Here is a 22,919-nt window from a genome sequence, read left to right on the forward strand (position 1 = left end):
TCAATTATTACAAATAATCAAAATATAAGCTTTAACTTTAATCAACTAATCACATTATCACCAATCGATCTTAACTTATAATCTAAAATTACATTTTAGACATTCAAAAATTTATAAATGATCCAAATATAAGCTTTTCAACTAATCATTATCACCAATCGATTCCAACTTATTATCTAAATTACATTTTCCATATTCAATATTATAAATAATCAAATAATAAGCTTTAACTTTCATAATCACATTATAGCAATTGATCCCAACTTATCATCTAAATTAAATTAATTCACCTTAAATATTCATGTACTTGGTGGTTTATTCAATCACAATTTCAATATTCTTAGTGTAATCTAAAGCCCACTAAAGCCCCTTGCAGGCAGCAACTGTCTAGACAGGGACCCAAATGTCTCTATTCTGTACACCAAATTTGTGTCCCTTACTCAGACTCCACAAATTCTACATTTGAATTGTAAAACTTCTCGCATAATAACCAGGAATCTGGGTCAGAAACTAATTCATGGTTTAAGACTCCTAAATTAGGTACGCGTTACGAGGGTTTGTTCTATGGACATGCAAAACAAATACATATTTCTATACCCATTACACACGTGGATGCTAATGTATGAGCTTATCATGAAGACCTCAAATTCTTATTTGTCTGCCCATTAAGGCAAAATTAACGCTCCAGCAACTACAGTCGTTGCAGAGATCCAACACGATACACACACATCATGTGATAATAAGTCTAACCATGAAAGTAGGACAAAGTTAAGGAAAACAGTGCAGGAGTTTGGAGGTGGGATCCCTGGTTTTTATTGTGTTACAGATTTCCCTGTTTCCCAGGACCCAATGGTTTTGCTAAAAGGGTGTAATCACAGAGAATAAATGCAGATGTTAGGACGGAGAAAGTTGTTGCAGATCACAACTTCTTCATGTCGACTCCTTTCTTCTGAGGTTTTGGAGTACCCATTAAGCCTTTTTTTTCGTTCCATCGGGCTTGCCTTTTTCTCTACTTAATAATGCGGGCAATCTTTGAGTAGATTGAGTGAAGTGGTCAACTGGTTTGTCTATTTTTGGATTATTATATTCGAGCATTATTTTTTTATGATTTCCATTGTTCGTTTGTGCAACAATTGGCCTGACCTCCTGGGCCCTTTTGGGTACTTTTTTAAATCAACTTTTGAATACATCTAACTGTTTTTTGTATTTAAATAAGGTGTAGAAGTTCTGTTGGTCTGGCTCAGAGTGGGAGCTATGCTGGTTTATTTTATTTAAGTTTTGGTCTGTGGGTCACGCTCAGAGTCTCCAATGCGCACTTTATGAATAACGAATTCCACTTAGCAGAGATCTGTGGAAGTCAAATCGTAAGTGCCCTGTGTTTTGTTTTCCATAGTTTTGCTAGATTTAGAGTTTAATGGGAGTCGGATCCCTAGGTAGAGATCGGTTTCTTCCACAGGTTGTCGCAATTGAAAGCTTGCTGGTATCAGAGGATCAATTTTAAACCTTGATAGTTTGGCACGTTTGAGAAAGCCAAGGAACATTTGGAGAGCGGGAGTTTCGATCAGAGAGTGGTGAAAATCTGAGGGTACTTGGGAGCCAGAAAAGTGGAGTTGCACTTTGAAGCTATTTTCAATGAAGAAAGGAAAATTGGAAGTTAATGGGGGAGGCCGGTTGAGATTCATACATATTCTACTGGGGTTTGCTGGTATGTATATGCTGTTTCTGTCATTGGAATTTACCGAGCTATTTAGACCCAGTTCCTTTATCAGTCGAAATGAGGGTACAAAGAGTCTTGATGACTTAATCAGAGAGGGTTTTGGAGATTGGGAGAATGAATTGGGGGAGCATGAAAAGGTTTTATTCAAGTCAGCCTACAAGGACACGTTTCATAAGAGCGTTGATGACAGCCAAAATGCTCCACAAAGACCTCAGAAGGAGTCATTCAGGGTATTGCAAGCTACGGGACTGGAGAGTAAGAATGTCATCAAGGCTGAATATGGTCGAATATCTGGTGCCATTCTTGACCATATGAATAAAACAAAGGGCATGTCTGAACTACAACGAATGGCAAATGACGCTTGGGTCATTGGATTGAAGGCATGGAAAGAAGCAGAGGCAACTGTTTTGCAAGGAAATCAAAGCATTGGGGACAAGGGAGGTGAATTAGTAGAAATTTGTCCCCAATCAATATCATTATCTGGCGACGAAGTTGAAAAGTCTTTACGCCTCATGTTTCTTCCCTGTGGATTGACATTGGGTTCTTCCATAACATTGATAGGAAAACCTCGCCCTGCTCATAATGAGAACTCATTATCTACACTTGTCTCTCAGTTCATGCTTGAACTGCAAGGTCTCAAGACAGTTGATGGTGAGGAACCGCCCAGAATTCTGCACTTCAATCCCAGGCTGAAAGGTGACTGGAGTGGTAGGCCTGTTATAGAACAGAATACATGCTACAGGATGCAATGGGGAACAGCTCAAAGGTGTGAGGGCTGGCGATCAAGGGAGGAAGAAGATGCTGGTAAGCATCCTTTGTTCATTAGTAAATTGTGATTTGAGGTACTACACGAGATATAAAGCTAATTTTGTAGCAATCTTGAAGGTCAAGGGGCTTTTATCATTTTAGAGAAAGAATTAGTGTATGAAAAATGTTTTCTTGAATCTTTATATGCACAGTTTCTTTCAAATTGGATTAAATGATCTTTCAAATGTCAAAAGTTACTATCTTTTCTTTTCCGGTTAATCTGTATTTTATCTCCAGCAAACCCTTAACAATAAAAGTCAAGAGTATGACTGTATTTATTTCCGTTAGAAATAAACTTAGATAATCAGCAGCCATAGGGAGGAGGGCAAATATATTGTATGCACAAAAATATCAAGGAAGTTTCAGCAAAAATGACAATCACAAGAAACTTTATTGATCTTTCAAAATGGTATGCATCATGATTAGCAAATTCACAATGGTAACCAACATAAGGATTTGGATCTGGCCTGTGTGATTATTTATAACTACACTGAACACAAAGTCACTACTTAGTTATTTCCCAAGATATATATTGCTCCTCTGATTTGGATGCATCTCTATTGAATTGTTTGGAGACTCTTTACTTGTACATAAAGTAGCTGAAGGACTGCCATTTTCTGTTTTTTGACAGTTGATGGATTTGTCAAATGTGAAAAGTGGATACGAGATGATGATGAAGGTCCAAAAGAATCAAAGACTACATGGTGGTTGAATCGGTTTATTGGTCGTGAAATGAAGCCGGCAATGGATTGGCCATTCCCTTTTGTAGAAAACCGCCTGTTTGTACTTACATTAAGAGCAGGGTTGGAAGGTTATCATATGAATGTGGATGGTAGGCATGTCACCTCATTCCCATATCGAACTGTGAGTTGCTGTAACTTTTCCATTTTTTCTTGTTATAAATGTATTTAAGCAATTAAAAGATCATTTCTCTGGAGGTTTAACTTTAAGTCACCTGGCATCTTCTAAACGTTGATTCACTATTATTTCCTACATATCTGAACTGGACAAACAATATTTTTAACAGAGGATTGAGCCCCTATCATAGTGTATCACGAATCTAGTTTTTAAGTCTAGGAATTGTCACCCTCATATTAAAAGAAAGGAGTGACAACATAAAAGTGAACAGTATAGATTCATTATATGTCAACTTGAGGCTTACTACTCTGCTAGGATATATCTTGTTTACAATCCTTGCTCATTGTATTTTATGGCATTTTCTGAAGCATTTGTCTTCAAACATTGATTTTGTGTTTGGGACAGGGATTTGTTCTCGAAGATGCAACTGGCTTGTCAATAAATGGTGATATAGATATTCATTCTGTCTTTGCTACGTCCTTACCTACATCTCATCAAAGCTTATCAAATCAAAGAGACTCGAATATGTCAAAGCTATTGAAAGCCCCTCCTTTCCCCAAAGGTCCTGTAGATCTTTTCATTGGAATACTTTCTGCAAGCAATCACTTTACAGAGCGCACGGCTGTGAGGAAAACATGGATGCAGTCAGAGCTGATCAGATCATCAAAAGCGGTAGCTCGCTTTTTTGTTGCAGTGGTAAATGCAATAATCATTGCCTCGGTTTTTATATTTTTGTTCCAAATTACATTTTAATCTCGACAATGGTAGCTGTGAAAATGTAAAGTTGTCTCTTTGGTAGTTCATTTGATGTATTGAATTTTGACTTTGATACGTAAGGCCATTTTAAATGCCAGGAAGAGATGCCTGCTAGGTGCAATAAATATTGCTTTGGTCACAATAATTTTCTTCAAATTTCTATTTTGAACTTGGTACTAGCAGGCTCTGAAATTAGCAAATTCTATTTATTGTGTTGAATGTCAACCTTGACGTATAAGGCCTTTCTAAGACTTAGAAGAGATGTCTAGGGGAAGAGCACCAGTAGTGGATATGGTTCCAATAGTGGATAGCTTTTTGTCAACCCAATTCCCAATTACTAATTTTAAAGGAGCCAGAAAAATAATAATGAAAAGCTCATTAATAAATTTCACATGTACCAATAGCCGATCATTTTTTAGCTTTTTTGACCTTTTTTGATCCATAATTGGCCCATTTGTGCACCACTACTGGGACATTTGTGCACAACTACTGGAGCATTTGTCCACAAGTAGTGGCAATTCTGAGTTGACAGTTATTGGAACATCTTTGAGTAGGTATCGGGTGACAACTTGAAATGTGTACTTTTTGACCCTTGTGCATATAACTGATCCCACAGCATGCATCGTTACTACCCAGAAGCCAGAACCTTAGTTATAAGCAGTTAAGTCACATACGAAGACAACAAAAAAAAACGTCGAAATCCGATGTATGGTTTAAGAGTTCTAGGTGTGCAAAGTTAGCTATATCCACTATTGGTGCTCTTTCCCTAATTCAACTACCTGAAGTCTTGTACTGCTTGTCAGCATAACTTGTATTGTTATTAGTCTCTTGCTTTTGAATGCAATTTGAGATATCTATCGTCAAATAGCTCACAGGTGACAAATATGCTGACAATAACCTTAGTGACACATCCGTGTAAATGCTTTTAATACACAGTTGTGATATAGACCCTTTCAGTAAAATAAATGTACTTGATTCATATAAGTAGACTTTGGTGGACAAGTGGCAGCAAACTTGTTCTTCACTTCTCTGTGGATATGCTTTGGATTTACTGAATTTATCATTTTAGATGGAGTCCGAAAACTATTGGATGAGTTTTGATTCACATTATGGGGAAAGATGTATGCCAAGTTTAAGAGATCCACTGCTTTCCATCTGTAAACGAATAACCAAACTGAAGTAGTGAATAAAACATTGTTGTAGCTTTTGAGAGGATATAATAGGAAGCTTCAAAGACTTGGGATCAGAATTTGGGACACATTCAACATTCCTACAATAGGCGGTGCACACTTCTCCGCAAACATCTCTATTTGAGTTACATTTTGGATATCTATTTCACACACAATTTGATATTGTTTGTGGAAAACAAGGAGCCTATTCAGTAGTGTCAAAAAAGCTGAAAAATTCATTGGGTCGAAGAGAAATCCATGTCAATGTGCAAAATCAAACAAGGACATCTCAATCTAAGTACAAAATATACCTTGACCAATATAGGAAGGAGCATCAGTTTAAGGTTGGGGACATGGTTTCTGTAGTGCCCCTTTTTCTGAAATCAAGCCAAGTTGAAACTTGAATCCAAAGCACCCAATATATAATTTCCATGGGTTTTGGGAATTTCGCACTAAGGAAATGGGATTAAAATTATAATAAAGAGGGCCTAAAGTAAAGTTAAAATGTAAAATAAGGTTTCTTATAATTAAATCTTATTTTAAATAATTCCTCTCAAATGTCCATCAAAGGTCATGAAGCAAATTTGAAGAGTTATGTCTTTTAGAGGAAAACTCTATCTAAGAGAGGTCAAGCAAGGAGGCATATTAATAAACCATTTTATTTTCTGATTTCTATTCCTTATTTGAGCATTGGACTGCGGCTTAATTAATCACAGGATGATATCCTTTTAGGCCTGGAATTGTAGGTCAAAAACCCACAATTCCTTGGAGTGATTTCACGCAGAAATCACCATTGTGCATATTTAATTAATTTTTAGACTTTTAGTCTGTCTTGCCTTTTGAGGTGGCTTGCTCTGCACCATTGATATTTGACTTGGAATCATTTCAGGGTCTATGCTTTCAGTTGTTGATCTCTCACCTAGGATCAATCTGGATTTAGATTCCCATCATCTGCTCTTTAAGGGTTGATATTGCTTAAAATTGCTGGCAATAATCATTGTGAAATCTTTGTCATAAGTCTGGTTTTGTAAGGATAGATCATCTGCATACATTTACAGATCGTAAGTGGCAAGGATCATGACATATCATTGGTCCAACCAGGGCAGATCCTGTACAAATTCTGATATTATTCCGTACCGTGCTGTATTGCCTGATCATCAAACATTCATTGAAGTATAGAAAATATTGTTGCTGTGGGCTGCTGTGTATTGACATTGTTGATAATTACAGAAGTTTTAATATATCATTACAGCAGTTATGTTACATTAATGATAGATTCCAGAAGTTCTATCAATGCATAAGGATTAATTAGCTTTCATATGTAGGATTGTGTGGTTTTCTGCCAATACTACACTTGAAATCAAATCTGATCCTGACTTCATTTTTTATTTGTGAGATTGATTGGTGAAATTCATTGAGTGTTAAATTTAATTAGATTAGGAAAAGATCAAAGTATTCCATTGCAGTGTATTACAGTTTCCCTGTAGTAAGGACGGACTATCAGGTTAAAAAGCACGCCACTACCAACATAGGAAGGAGCTTCGCTAGAAGTTTGGAGGCATGGTTTGCCTTTATTTGAGCAAAGATAGTCTCCAAGGTAAGCAAGGAAGTTGAAGTCAATAGAGATAATATTGCAAGGTAGTGACAATGCATTCAAACTGCATTTGCCCTCCCACATATAGATGTAGTTGTTAGAGAGTGTGGAGAAATAATGTTTCTTTAATCATCCATGTTGAGTAAGAGGAGGAAGGGCAAGTATCGTCTTCAAGTATAGTCTTCACATTGTATGCACAAGTAGAATTAGAAGATGTAGCTCTGCAAAATAATTTTGGAAGAACAAAAAGTGGAGAGCAAGAGCATTATCTGGTTAGCCTTAAGGGGTGGCTACCAAGCAAGGCCATGTGGTATGCAAGGGAGAGTTGAGTTGTTTCCTCATTTCCTTCAAAATTTAGGCTTTTTGTGGGACCAAAATCCTCCCATGGGAAGCTATGATTCAGAATATACCAAATAGATTCATTCGATGTGTCTATAATAAACAATGGGCCTCCAAGCACCAAACAAACAACCCAAAATATCAATGCTATGTGACGAGACACAACAAAAGTCATGGAAGGCCATCCATTTGAACTCCAACCTGTATCAACACCCTTGAGGAAATGGGCTAACTGACCCCCAGGAAGCTATGCGAACTCCTGCAGGCTGGAAAAAAATGATCAGGATGGAATCCTAGCTAACAAATCTAACACCACAATAACATGTCACAACAAATAATTTTTCAGCAGGGATATTTGGGGACAAATTAACTCAACTTCTAGGGGACAAGTTAATTCAACTGGCACGTGGTACTAGTTTGTTACTTTTGGGGAATAAAACACTGTTTTTCAACAGTAGGGGATTTCCTTTTGGTAGTTTTGTGCAGTGTTCAGCAGTGCTGGAGGTTGTTTTAACGAACAGGTTAAAGGGTGTGAGATTGGTGAAGGAACCATGTTCAGTGTGTCAAAATGATCTTTTGGTTTATTAAACTGCAACACTTATGTAATTTGAATTGTAATCAGTGGTTGATTGAAGGAAAACAATCTTTCTTTTGATTGAAATATACATAATTGGGTTTCGGATACTTATATTGCTTTGTGTGTCCATGATTACTGTAGCTGTTTTCTTTTTATTTATGTTAATTTTCCATTTCTGCAGCAGCGCAGCTAGAATCACAGTTAATGAAAGCATGTTTTAAGTTTGTTTGCAGTTCACATAAAGGTAGTAGTTTGTATGTTAAGACCTATGTTGGTGAGTTGTTTGGGGAATATCTTGATAACATCATAACTACAGATATGTAGTAATACAATATTATTCATCGTCAAGGTAATCCAGGTAGTAGGATGCTTGACATACACCTTCCTTATATGTGATCCATGTGATGGTGAGTTTTTGTCTCTTTCTTGAGTGCTGCTAGTCCAAGAACTGGAACAAGGAATTATAAGACATTTTGAGGATGGTAGATTTCATGTTTGTAATCAAACTGATCAATTATGAAAAGTTCTGGCCTTCCTTATACTTGATCCACGTGGTAATAAATTCCTCATCATCTAAATTTTGCTGATTCAAGGAACTGAGTGAGGAATTTAGAGACAATTTGAGTGGGCAGATTTTATGTTTGTTATCAAGCTGATTGATGATAAATGTGTTGAGCTGTAAGAACCATTAATCCATTGCTTTGGCTTCAATTTCACATTTAAATCTAAGTTGTCAGATGGGCTATAAGGGTTTGCCAGAATGGCTAATAACTTTCCCTAGTTTTGGTATGGCAAATATTATATATCAATAATATAAGAATAAATAGAATTATAAATATTAATGTAATAGTATACAAATAAATAATAATATTATAATTGTATTTTACATGGGAAACTTTTTTTTAGCTAAATCTATCTAGGCTAGGCACCCATTTAAATCTAAGTTGTTAGATGGGGTATCCGTATAAGGGTTTGCCAGAATGGCTAATAACTTTCCCTAGTTTTGGTATGGCAAATATTTTATATCAATAATATAAGAATAAATAGAATTATAAATATAAATTAAATAAATATTAATTTAATAGTATACAAATAAATAATAATATTATAATTTTATTTTACATGGTAAACTTTTTTTTAGCTAAATCTACCTAGGCTAGGCACCCAGGAGCCACAAAAATGGCATCAAAGCTCAGATCCTAGTAACCACTAGTTGACCAGATCCACCATTAAACAAGTGATCTTCATAATTCTAAAAACCCACCAACTCTATTGACCATCCTACAAAACCTCGCTAGCAAAAAGCTGAGACCTCTGTGCTGTACTCCAAACAAACGTCAATGAGAAGATACATCCACACAAAAATCAAATCTGGGCTTCATACATAGCATATATATACACAATCTGCTACAATGACGTACAGAGATGTGCCATTCTAAACACAGACCATCCAAAAAAAAGCAAAACACTAACATTAGTCCACCTTTTATTCAACCTTAAGCACTGTATACAACAAAAATATTGTTTCCATTGGGCAATAGGAGGGCAAGTTACTATGGCCTGCCCTGCTGCAAAGTCTTTATGCTAAAAGAACCAGAGGGAGGACAAAGTAAACAAGCCTCTCCACACCCACATACACAATTACATTTATGACATTTACCCCCCTTTCTACGGGTTCATCCTCCAACTTGGTGTGTTGCAATAACAATTAGGAAATTTTAAACTATCTTCATTATCCCCTTCATATACTTTCTAGCAACTCATGTAGATGATCCAGATGACAGTTATTATTTATAGAAGGCTTCCACCCAGTTTGCAACCACTTCAATATCATCATGAAGAAGGTAGGCACCTGCCACCGTCAAGAACATAGAGGCGCAACTTAAATACTGAGCTGTGTGAAAGACATTTTGCCTCCCCACAGACTGGTCTGGATCCAACAATAGTTTTTGCAATCCCTCTCTTATACCCCCATAGGGGGATCCCATCCATGTCTCTAGCTAACTTCGATATCTGCTGCAGCCAGACCTGCAAGTTGGGATTTGATATCTCCCTCTCTAGAAATTGGAGACTAAAATCCCAAAACAAGCTCCTCATCTGAAAGAAATCACTTTCAACCCAAAGCTTTTGACACCAACTTCAGGCAAGACCCGTCCTTTCAACTTCATCCCACTTCATTCAGTATGCCTCTTTCCTATGTGCCAAAATCTGCAGAGAGATCTGCCACTTTGCTGCACAGCTGTAGGTAACAATATCTCTTATTTTGGGCCTTAGGTTGTAAGGACAAAAGCCTCACGCACAACCTAGCATGTGGGAGAACTACAAATGCATGTACTCACAGCCTACTAATGTTTTTTCATGGCTATGATGTAACTTCCTAGGGCTAACCTCTTACCAATGCACTACAAGAAAAGATGGTTGAGTGGATGACTAAATAGGATGTACAAGATGCTTGAGTCCATGAAATATGAGAGTAATCCACTCTTTGTCTTCACTTTGCAAGGCATAAAGTTCTTGCAAGCTTAACTAAAAATGAATGTTTGTAATGGGAGAGTCCTTCGATTCTCTCCTAAATTCATATGCCCTACCTGAATATGAGAGTTTGGGTTATCCTACTAGAGGCTTGCTCAGAGGCTTTCTATTAGTCACAATTATTTTCAAGAGGAAAACTTTATCTAAAGTGACCAAAGAGCATCTTCTATTTATTTTCATGAGAACAAGGTTACTATGATATGGGTATGGTCTGTGTATTGTTGTCATTTTTATGACATCCTTGGTCTATTAGTGAGAACCAATCAGAGATATGTTGCATGGACCAGCGCTGCCCCAATTGATTTAGGACAAGGCCAATGGTCATGAAGTGTTAAGTGTTGTCTTGTCGGGAGGCAAGTTCCCAAGCCTTCTGAATTCCAAAACCTCGAAATCCCAGAACCCCCAAGTTCCAAGCCTTTTCCTCATGACCTTGGAATCTTGGAATGCCCAAGTTCCAAGCTTTTTCCTCATGCACCCAAAATCCTAGAACCCCCAAGTTCCAAGCCTTTTCCTCATGACCCCGGAACCCCAAGTTCCAAGCCTTTTCCTTGTGACCCCAGAATCCTGAAACCCCCAAGTTCCAAGCCTTATCCTCATGGCCTCAGAATCTTGGAAACTTTTTCCTCATGACCTCGAAATCTCAGAACCCTCAAGTTCCAAGCCTTTTCCTCATGATCCCAACCAACACTCAAGGCTCTTAATGCTCCACCAGCCCCTGTGACTTGTCTACTTTCATTCATGGAGCTACAGGAGCACATTTAATGTTTTTTGCAGGAGTACCATCAAGTGGAGTCTAGGGCCATGCTTATTTATGGTTACTTGATGGCCTTCATGTTAGGCCTGCATGCTCTGACTTTGGAGTGTCAAGCAATCCACCTTTGGGAGGTACTTTTTTCTTTGGATTGTCTTGTCAGGGTATGGCCAGGTTGCTTGCATACACACCATGTCAAGTCTGTGCACCTCCCCGCCTTCCCTAACTAACATTCCTCTGTGCACGCCAGGGTCAAGGCTTCCTTTTCTTGACCATTGGTCTCTCTTTTACGACCAGTTTGCTATATATAGGTTGTTAAGCCTCATTGTAAAGGGTTCTCTCCCTGCTGGCTTGGAGCTATTCTTTGCCCTTTCACTTCTCTTAAAGATTTGTATATTTCTTGCATTTCTGCAACTATAAATTTGACAATTGGCCTTAAGGAATTAAAATTATCATTCTTGCCTCCCTTCAACTCATGTATGTTGTTTATGTTTCCTTACCTTCATTATAAGTGTATGTTTTGTGGCTTTTCTCTCATGTATATGCTGTGTTAACTTGTTTCTGAGTGTGATTTGTGGGAAACTTTCTCCCCTCTTGACATTCAGCAAATTCTAACCTCCATACATGTGTTCGGGGTCATTCATGCAACTGAAGTTTGTGCATCTCCTAGGTATTTCGATTGTTTCTTTGTGTCACTTCTAGGTGGGGAGAGAAACATCTCTTATCTTGGTGCATCACCTCCTTTCATTTTAGCATTTCCTTCTTCCTTTTTCCTTTGCAAGCTGTTAGAATAGGTTTAGACGTAGAATTTGGAGTGTTGAGGTGGTTTAACACCTGCACATTGATTGAGAAGGAAGCCGGCCTTCTCCAGAGATTCGACCCCCTTGCGCAAGGTACCACACTTTGGGGTTGTTTCCATGTTTCACAAGGTTGCTGAGTTGATATTTCAGCAAGGGTGCAAACTTTTGTGACAACAGGTACCAATACAAATAATGCTAATTTTTTCGAACACTGAGTGTGTTTTGTCATGGAAAAGTCTCTGTATGAAATACTGAAATATCAAAGATAGTTGGTTGAATTAGGTTATGGTTGATTACAAATAGGTCAGGTTATTTTAGGCTAAGCTAGCTCCTTTTTTATAAGTCTTTTGCTTTTTAGGTTTTTTTGGAAACCTTTCAGCTCCTTTTGTGGGCTCATCTTGAACATAGCAAATAAGGGATCGGGTGCTTCTTAAGAACCCAAAATGCTACCAAGAAGAATCAGAAGGAGAATTGAACAGGTTCACTTAGGGTGGTCATGATGAAACTGGTAACATTGCTTGAGATATAGCCTGCCCTACTAACCTTCTTATGGTTTTATTCACTGTATTCTTGACTTTATTTAAAGCATTTGACGAGGTTGAATCATTCTGCAAAGGCAACCATTTGCCAATTCATCTGACATGCTTACGTTAGATTCTGTAGTTTCTAAATTTCTGAAGCTGACTTCGACTTTACATATTTATGTCATTGTAAAGTCTCTTACATTAACTTTTTGCAAAGCCCTTGTTGAACCTTATTGAAACAAAGTTAGTTTTTTTACTTCTGCTGAAACTTTACACCTGATACCTTGTAGAGATGTCTGTAGTTATAAATAAGCTTTAGATTGCTTGCTTCATCTATTAGCAGCTATTCCTAAGCTTCAAATACTTAACCTTTTTCGTTAGGATGCAAAAGCTCTTAACAAGTTAACCCCATCCCCAACTTTAAAACTGATAGATTTACATTGGCCATATTCCTAATATTTTTAAGCAGGGAGAGAATTAACTCTCTTGCTTCAGCCTTCACAAACATGAAAAAACCTGTTGTTTGACCATGAAATGGAACTTTGTCAAGATTAAAGTTACTATTGAATCCCATCAGCCCAGAATTGATCGCTGTATCCCCAGAGGCCAGCACATCTGTAGAATATTTACTTCAAGTTAAAACAGAGGAGCACTTTGTTTTCTGTTTCTCTGTTTACTGAGATTAATAATTATTGGAAGCTCAGTTGGTCTCTCTGCTGGCACCTAAGTATGAAGGTCAAACCTATTTGGCTTTACATATAATCGAAACAATTTGTAATAGGACACACATTTTACAAGGCAAATGCATAGTCGGAATCCTATTTCTTTTAACTTATTAATGATATGATAACAACAAGCACCATTTATAAGTCACAAATATTCTTAGATTTTAGAGGTATAATAGTGTTTTTTTACTGAAACAGACATCACATAAGCCTGGATAGCCATTCCAATAAGCCATCATTTGCCCTCTACTTATGCCACATAGGTTTTCATTGCTAACTATTTTAGTCAGAAGTGTTTGAGCTTGCCCTTGGATGTGCAATAGACTCATAGTTATTCATTTTATCTCATACCTCCCTTCTGATTGTTTGTTTTGGATCTACCTAACGTTGTTTTGACCTGTGTTAAATGATTGTTTGTTTCTTTCTCAGATTTCCTTTATTTAACTTGTCCTATATTCATGTGTGCTCTCCTTTTTTATTAAAATCTTCTTTTACACACGTATATATGGACCAATTAGAAATTTGATTTCCAGTTAGTCCTTCTAGCACAATTTTTAATTTTATCTAGTTCTTTGGGGTTAGGATGGATAGAAGACTCAATCAACTAATCGTTTCACTACCCTATTCCTTTAATATCTAAAGATGCAGTCTCTTTGATATTGTTATACACTTGTAAAGTACCAGTCCCATTGACAGCTTTTGGTCATCTGTAGTTATTGACTCTTTTTCCATCGTTCTTCCCTATTTTCTTTACGAGGTTGCTATATGGTGGAATTCAATGCTCATGTACTCATCTTTTATTTAAAGCATTCTATTCCATCTCTGAAGAAAATGTTTCTCTTCTTCCTATTTTCCTGGAAGAGGTCTATGCAACGATCAGCCTGGGATAGCATTTAAGCTCATCTCTATTCTCTGAATGACCTTTGATCCTTTTCAGTATCCCAAACTTGGAAGTTGAACTCGCCAATTTGGTGAGATATACCCATAGCACTTTGACAGCCTCCAACTTGTGATGCAGAGCTCATCTGGAGTTAAACTTGAAAAGACCATTCTTTTTTAAGATTAGACATCTCATATTGGATGAAAAAACTAATGATCCTTATCAGCCCCTGCCAAAAACTCTCAACTCTACAAGTTTTTGTTTAATTTCATATCCTATTTAGAAAGCTGTCCAAACACTCCTCTTTGAAGGAATTACCTATAATTTTGTTTTTCAAGGTGAACACTGTTGTCCTCATTTTTGAGAAGGACCATTACATAAAATTTCTGTGAAAAAATGAAAATTTTACTCTATCGCACGCTTCCCGAGGCAGAATTTCGACTAATCCTTGGACTGGCTTAATCCTCAATCTATTCTTGAACCACGTTTCGAATTTCGTCGCATTCTGGATTCGTTTGCTATGTCTTTCCTTCAATTTCGGGTTTTTTCTCCTTGACTGCAAGTGGGAAATTTCTCTTGAATTGCAAGTTTTAATGATTTCCATTGTTTTGGTCTTTGTAGGGATATTTTTTGACTAATTACAAGTACACTTGATTGAAAATAAGAACTTGTAATTTGCTTTTTATTTCCCCCTTGATGCTTTTTGGCTTTTTAAGTTAAAATAGGGATTTTTTGGATAAGTTACAAGTAAACTTGTAGTTCTCTTCTAAAACCCCTACTTTAATGTCTTTTGCTTGTAATAGGGATTTTTAACCTCTATTACATATGTGCAAGTTATTAAAACTTGTAGGGATTTTATTTTCCCTTTACAAGTAATTTTAAACTTGCACATTTCTCTCCAAAACCCGATTTTGCCTAGAAATTAAATAAAGTGACATTTAAAACTTGCTATTTTGCCTAAAAAACCCGATTTTCTCTATAAAGTGCATTTTGGTGGATTTTAAACTTGTAATTTCATTTTTAAAACCCGATTTTGCCTTATTGATGAAAAAGTGCAATTTTAGACTTGCTATTTCATCCAAAAAACCCGATTTTCTCCAATGCATGCAAAATCGAACTTGTTCATCTTTCTAAAAAATCCGACCAGCCAAGAAAAACGGATTTGTTGAAGATTTCAAAGCGATTTTTGTGGAGATTTGTTGGAGATGCAAGGCGTTTAGGATTCTTCCCCTATTCTCATGCATTTGCTCACACATATCACATCATTCTAGGGTTTTGGATTGCTGGTTTCTTGGTGTCAAAAATGCAAACACGCTTTTACCAAAACTGCGTTTTTCTCTCCTAAGTCGCCACGAATCTCCAACCTCCTAAGTCGTTTTTGCTTGCTGAAGTAAGGCGTTGAAGTTTAAAGAAGATTCAACCCCTTCTTGGGCCTTTTTACTTGCATTTGGTGCCACGATTTGCTGCAAATAACGTTTTTGAAAAACGTGGCTAGGGTTTGGCATTGCGGTTTGTCTCTATTTAAGAGCTATTCTTCTACCTTCCAAAGATTGATCATCTTTTGGAGAGGCATTTTCAGAGTGAATCAAGGTATGATTTCTTTTCTTTTCTTGATTCTTTTTCTTGTTTTCTTGTTTTCTTATTTTATTTTCTAGTTGTAAATTTGTAAATATGTTGTTCTTGCCCCTAAAATCAGTTTTGTGAGAGAGTTTTTCCCTTTGATAAGCAATTTTTGAATTGCATTGATCTTCCCCATTTTCCCTCTTTACTTGTATTCGGGATTTTAAATCCCGATTATAAGTTAGATGAAAATCATTGTTCTTCCCTTACGGTTAAAATTTTTAACCATCTTCTTGTTGAATTTCCAAGTTGCAAAAAATGAAAAATGCCCATTCTTCCAAAATCGGGTTTTTAGAACCAAATTGCATGTTGAAAGTTCTTCCCATTTTCATGAAAATGACATTCCCAGATCTTCCCATTTTTATCCATTCATGTCACCCATATCCGTACTTTCCATTTTCGTCATTTTCCGCAAGTCTAATTCTCATTTTCCACCCATTTCTCCATTTGCAAATTTACAAGTGTACTTGCATTCGGGTTTTAAAAATCCGATTGCATGTATGCTCTTTCCAACTTGTATACTTGCAAAAATTTCCCCAAGATCCGAAATTGGTCAAAGTCAAAGATTCCCCCCATTCTCATTTATTTCCCCTCTTTCTCTCACAAAATCGTGAAGTGCAAGGGATGAAGTTCTTTCCATTTGAAGAAGGAAAAATGTTAGTTGGAGCTGATTATGATGTTGCTTTAACACTTTTAAGTCTTCATTGCAATATACCAGTTTGTCCTTCAATGTCAGATTTGCCGTCATCTCCAATTCCCAAAAAGATGAAGTATAAATATGACAAGTACCAAAATGAGGTTTCACCTTCTCAAGTCTCTTCTCCTTTGGATCGCATAAGAGATACAGAGATAGGGCAAGTGGACATGTCGGAATTTGTCAAGAGGGTTGAGAATCTGGAAGATAGCAATATGTAGCGGCTGTTGGACAACCATATTCATCACGCATCTTCTTTTCCAGTGGCTGCCCTAGAACTTGAATTTGTTTTCGTTTGCGCCTATCACTTTGACTAGGAGACAAGAACCATTAAAAATGATGATGGTGAAGCAATAATCCGCCTTGACGCAGACACAATTGAGAAAGTCTTCAGAATACCTCTTGCACCTGTTTATATGGAGATCTCCAAAGATAGTGCAGCTAAGTATTATGTGAAAAGGGAGAAAGACTGCAAACGTCGTATCAATAGGTGGATCCATGAGCCACGAGCCGCCTTCTCAAGGTGGGCTAAGTTGTACCGCTGTGACTTCAAATGGGAGATTGGAGACATCATAACCCTCCTCAGCAGGATAATGGGCCTTGAACATTCTAATGTTTTTGAGCCCTGGATGTACCAGTTCATCATGTTCATAAGGCAGTCCCATCATATATCATGGGAAGAAGTCATCAGCGATGCCTTGTGTGAACAACTTTTAGCAGTCTCTTCCACCATGACTTTCTACATGAACTCATATTTGGTGTACTTGGCAGCATCACTTAGACATTTTCTAGGTCTTTCTACCAGGGGTGATCTCTCGCTTATACCGGTATGGGAATATTATGATCAGCTGCCTTTGAGACTTAGCAGATTGCATTTCAGAAGGGTTCAAGATGCATTCTTCGGTTACTTTATGTGCCAATTTGACAAAACTCTGAAGAACAAAAGGGTATCAGATGAGGCATGGGAAAGGGTGAATGAGTATAGATGCTTGTTTCTTCAATTCCCGACCTTTACCTATATGAGAGTCGGATGCTATAGTGGGCAACCATACATGCTCCCTAGATACCCAACTGATAAGATCATTCTTATGGAGTTGGGAAGACAGATCATGGCTGTCCACGCTCATCAGTTCGTCAGACATAAGGTTGGAATGAGGATCTCTACAACAAACCCATTAAAAATTGGCCGGTGTTCTCTTGTCACATCCATCAAAGCCAAGGCTATGGAGACTGAAATGCAAGAAATTAAGCTCAAAAGGTTTAAGTCCAGAGCTGATTTTGATTACCGAGGTATGAAGGAAAAGATCAAAAAATCCTTCGTGCACGTGCATCGTATTGAGGATATCTAGGTAGATCTCCGTACAGAGGTGGAAATTTTGAAGATGTATTACTGCAGGCCCACTGTTGAACAAGTTGTTGATTTGAATTTGGTGGATATTCCACAAGGGATGATTGACGATGGGCATGTGCTTGATCCTGAATATATTTCACGTAGGGTTGAGGAAGCTCCACTTTAATCCAACAGTCACACAAGGAGTGCATATCCATTCTTGAAAGATTTCAGCCTATCCTGGCTAACACCAATGCTTGGCTGAAAAGTAATGCTGTTAGACTCATTAAAATCAATATTGGAAAAGAAGATGATTCTGCAGGGCCTCTTGGACGTAAGTCTGAGATTCAGGTGGACAACAAGGAAGGCGCATCATCTTCTGGTACCCGGATCAAATTGCGAGCTAGTCGGGCAGTAGTGCTTCCTCTTGAGGAGGCGATAGTTCTTGGAAAAGAAAAGTCACGGTTCCATGTTCAGGTGATTGATCTTGACTATCTAGAAGAAGGGCAGCAATCTGAAGATGCTCCTAAGTCTCCAGCTTTGGACTTGCCTCATGAGATCCTTTCTTCAGTTTCCATTGAGACGCCCCTTTCTCCTCCTGACTTAATGGTGGAAGAGTCTCCTCAGAATGCCGTTCCTATTTCAGCATATGAGCCACCTCCTGATCATCAACAAGAGAGTGTGCTGGAAGTTCCCGAAGATACTCTGCATGTATCTAGGTATCAGAGATTGATACCTCCACTTTTGGCTTTGAAGAATTTATGAGGCAATCTTCATGCCCATTGGTTACTGAGCAAACTGTGGTCACCATCCAAACAGATACTCCTCCCAGGATGACCACGGTTATTCAAACAGAAATTGCTTCTCCTTTGCCTACAATTGCTACTGAAGGAGAGTTGATGGCTTTACCTCCATGGCTTAGTTCTTTTACTCCAAAAAAGAAGAAGCTAGAAATCTCACCTGATGCCTTTGATTATTAGCAACTTAAACAGTCTAGACCCAAGGTTGCTAAAAAGGCCAAGACTATCTCCAGAGTAACTGTTGACAGCAACAAGATGAAGGTAGCTGAAATCGTTGAACCCATTGCAGATAAGCCACTTGAAGAGATGTCAGCTGTTGATTACAAAGTTACAAGGATAGAATTGGGTAAGTGTTGATGTGTATTTTGTACATGACCAAACACAGAATAAAATACCTAAAAAGTACCTTATCCTCTCTTGATTAAAGTCTCCGAATGCTGAAGATGTCGCGAAAAGGATCAATCGGGATGACTTCAAGGTTCTTTGTTGTAAGATCTCTACGCGTGGATAGGCACCAGTGGTCGTTGTATATGCTGTTTCTTCAAGGGGCCTTACGTACTTTCAGAGAAAGCTTGTCCGTGTTACTCTCTTTCCAAATGTAGGAACAGGATTTTCTTAACACTAACAGATTTTCAAAAAATGTCAAAAGGTAAGGGTTTCAAGGAAGGAATACTTGAACTGATCCTAAGAATGACTCAATGAAGACTAGACTTGATAAGATTCTACCAATTTCAGTTTCGCCAAGAAATTACAACTCTACTGGAATTGATGCGATCTTCTAAGGAGATTCAATAGTTTTTTTCAAATCATCAAGGATATAGATACTATCATAGAGATACATATCAATACTTCCAAGAATGATTGAATTCTTAATCAATCTCAAGGTTTCCAGTTGACCACACAAGGCGTCCTTACAATCAGTAAAAAGCTAGTGGTTTGGAATATGAATCTTATCAAAGATCAAGCACAACACTTCGTCTTTCAAACTTAAAATCTAAAGGCTACCTTAACTGAGAGTGATTCAAGAAAATAAACAATCATGAAGATAGCCACAAGTATTGCAATAAAACACCATAACTTCAATATTTTATTGATCTCATAGCCAAATGGACAACAATTGTTCAAAATTCTTTCTTCACTACTCAATCTTGCTACAACAATAACTTTCTAACTTTCTTCTCTCTAAGCTCTCTCTCTTTTCTAACTTTTTCCTTTGTAACCCTTGAAATGAAATGAGTGAGGGTATATATAGCATCCTCAAATACAATGAATGGCCCAGATCAAAAGAAGATCAACGGCTGAGATTGACACCTAAACCCTAATTAGGGTTTGTTATAAAAAAGTCCCCATTTAGATAAACATCACCAATCCATAGCCAATAAAGAATTGGCACAAAAACCGAGGAGACATAGACCAATAGGAATTAAGCTGCCACATCATCCTATAACAACCTTTCATCTAGAATGTTGTTCCCTTTTCTATGCTCTTTCTTAGCATATTCAATGAATCTGGACACAATTCCCTCAATCTCAGCAATGGGAATCTCAGGAAGATTCTTCATTCGTTCTTCCAAGTGAAGGACTTGATCAAAAGCAGTGAGAAGAGCTGTCTCCCATCCAGGTTCAAGTTTTTTGGTCTTTTCAATCAGGAACATAGTAGTGTACATCTGATCTCGTTGCTTATTTGTGATGATGTTCTCCTCTTTGCAAAAGATGACCTTGACTCTCTCCTCCAACTCTTGGATGTCCACATCTATCTCAATCTTGATCCGCCTGTCAAGAATGGTACACAACACCTCAAACACCTTATCTTGAATTGGATGAATGATACCTTCAACTCGACCGCATCTGGTGTTGATATCTTCAAAAAGGACCTCTTTCATTTGGAGCAGAGCTGACCACTGTAGGAGGTTATGGGTTCCTCCATCCATTATCTTTTCTTGTGCCAGAATCCGTCTTGGTGTTTGTCTTATCACTTGTAAGACAGGAATGATAACATCTCTAGTGTGAGTGAATGCAGCTACAGTTATCATTAGATTATGGATAATCTCAAGAACCTGGATAGCTCGATGAACTGTCTTCATCATTCTTGTTGCAAATTCAACGGCTACCATGTGGGATTTATCAATCCAAGAGCTCATAAGCTGAACCAAGCTCTTCACCCTTTCTGCCTCGCCTACTGATTCAAGAGGGAGTGCTTGTAAAGGAGATACTGCTGGATCTTGACATCTCAAGGGTTGATTAAGGTGACTAAAATAGTTCCTCCAAGCATTGACCTCCCTTTCAAGCTTCTTATTCTTTTCCATTTCTTCTTTGAGTTTATCTTTAAGTGCTTCAAATGAATCAGTTGCTTCTTCCATCGCTTGTTCAGAGGTAAGTGGACCAAGCTCAAATGTTTCTAGGTCATACTCATCTGCAAGAATCTCATCCTCATATTTGTCCACCACTGGTGTAGCTACCTGCACCTTCCTGGATCCTGTCTCATCTCTAATTACCTTAGACATCTTTGTGGCCTTCTTCTTCTCCATCACCTCATGAGAATTTCCTATAAGGCTTTCCAAGTCAAACACATCTTCTTCCTCTTCAACCACAACTACCCTTGTCAGTCTCTCTTGCAGCCAATCAGGAATGGCAGATTTTGTTTCCCTCACTTGTATTTCTTTAGGTGGTGGCCTATCTTCCCGGAAAGGAGATGTTGCTTCATCATCATTCTTTTCTTCGTGTTGCTCATTAGCATCAACTTGGGGAGATTGACTTGATGAATGTTGAGGTGTCTGTCCTTTCTCTTGTTTATCATTCTGTACCGTGGATTCCATAGACTCATCAACTTCATATACTATCTGCCTCTGATCTCCCCTTGACTCGCCTCCTTTTCATGCCTAGAAGATGTGCTTGGTGGGTGATGAGGGTTTGTTTTCTGCTTCTTCTTGGAAGGTTCTTTCTTCTCAAGTCCTTCTTTCCTCTTTAAGCCTTTGGAATGAGAAGTATTCTCACTCACACTTGCTTCTCCTTCTTCTGGTCTTGCCTCCAAAGTAAATGTCATTGATACATTCTGCTCCTTCAACTTTTGATGCTGTACATCCACCCATCTGCGAGTGCAGGATAAAACGGGAGCCATCAAAGCTCTCAAGTCTAAAACCTCGGGTTCATTCCAATCTATCTTCACTTCTTTGTCCTCTTTCTCATAGGACGACTGGAGGTATCTACCATTATCCTGGGCTTGATCGGCTATTCTGTAAACTTTGCATTTCTTGATGAGATCTAAGGGTAGCCTGGAATGCATCTTTCTTTTAACCTCTAAATCCCCTGGGAGATTCATCCAAAAGTCCTCCACCTGAAACTCATGCTTGTACTTTCTACCGACTGTCTCCTCCATATAACCATGAGGGTCAAAGTTCTCTCGCGAGGCAAAGGATGTGAATGAGTATAAAGATAATTCCTTCTCTGCATCTTCTGCGGCTTGAGTATTAGGACACACCTCAACTGAGTTCCCTAGTATGATGGGCACGAGAATCCCATTTCCATGCTTGTGTCTGGATGCCTTCGCATAAGCTGTCAATTGTCTAGTCACCTCAAGTAGCACTATCCTGTCTGTTGGATATCTTGGCAACATGTAAGGAGGTGAAGGACACCCGTGAACTCTGATGTATGTGAACTTTTGGAACTGGATAAACCATGTGCCATACTTCTTCACAAGCTCCTGTGCATCCAGAGACAGGCGATTGTGAATTCCTCCTTGCAATATCCTAGTAATGTTCATCGTGAAGGTGTCATTGACTAACTTGTAGTCACTTCTAGGCGGATGATGCAGATGAACATAAGAATCACAAACCCTTATTTCTCCGGGTCCTCTTCCAATCACTCCTCGGTGAGGTAGCCCTGCATACTCGAAACTCCTGATCAAGGCATATATAACATATGAGCTCATGTGGAATGATTTGGTGGGTCTTAGCCTTCTCAACTGCACGTCCAGACAATTGCTAATGATTCTGGCCCAATGAAGCATTCCCTTTCCTTGGACTATCACTTGTATGAAGAAGAACATCCACTTTTCGAAGGAGGCTTGAGAAGCACCTCTAACTCGATTGAGCAAAGTTATCAAGTCTCTGTATTCCTCCTGGAAGTCAATCCTATGTGGTGTATTGGGAATCTTGTTCAAGCAAGGCCGACTTTTGAGCAACCAATTCTTATTGATGAAGTTCAAACAAGACTCAGGATCATCTTCATAGATTGACCTTGCTCCTTCTAAGCTTTTGTAAATCATGTCTTTATGGTCTGGAAGATGAAGAGCTTCGCTTATTGCTTCCTCTAAAAGGTAGGCTAAGATGTTCCCGTCTTTGGTTACGATCGTCCTTGATTGTGAGTCATAGTGGCGGGCACACTCGATCATCAACTCATGACACTTGACTGCGGGAGGGAAACCCGCCGCCTTGATGATGCCACTCTC

The 22,919-nt window shown here is 38.2% G+C and overlaps 1 protein-coding gene across 2 annotated transcripts in view; it reads left to right on the plus strand.

Moving 5' to 3' along the window:
• Positions 1-499: 499 nt before the first annotated feature.
• Positions 500-22,919, plus strand: part of LOC131072285 (hydroxyproline O-galactosyltransferase GALT2) — a 32,515-nt gene continuing 10,095 nt past the window's right edge. The window contains exons 1-3 of one of the 2 annotated variants that reach the window (XM_058008428.2): positions 504-2,521; positions 3,156-3,388; positions 3,788-4,078. In XM_058008428.2, coding sequence (XP_057864411.2) covers positions 1,633-2,521; positions 3,156-3,388; positions 3,788-4,078 — 1,413 coding nt within the window. In that variant the 5' untranslated portion in view covers positions 504-1,632. Of the gene's footprint in view, positions 2,522-3,155; positions 3,389-3,787; positions 4,079-22,919 lie in introns of both variants that reach the window. The other variant, XM_058008434.2, reaches the window with a different exon arrangement.

Source organism: Cryptomeria japonica, chromosome 11, assembly GCF_030272615.1.
Source record: "Cryptomeria japonica chromosome 11, Sugi_1.0, whole genome shotgun sequence".
Taxonomy (NCBI): Eukaryota; Viridiplantae; Streptophyta; class Pinopsida; order Cupressales; family Cupressaceae; genus Cryptomeria; species Cryptomeria japonica.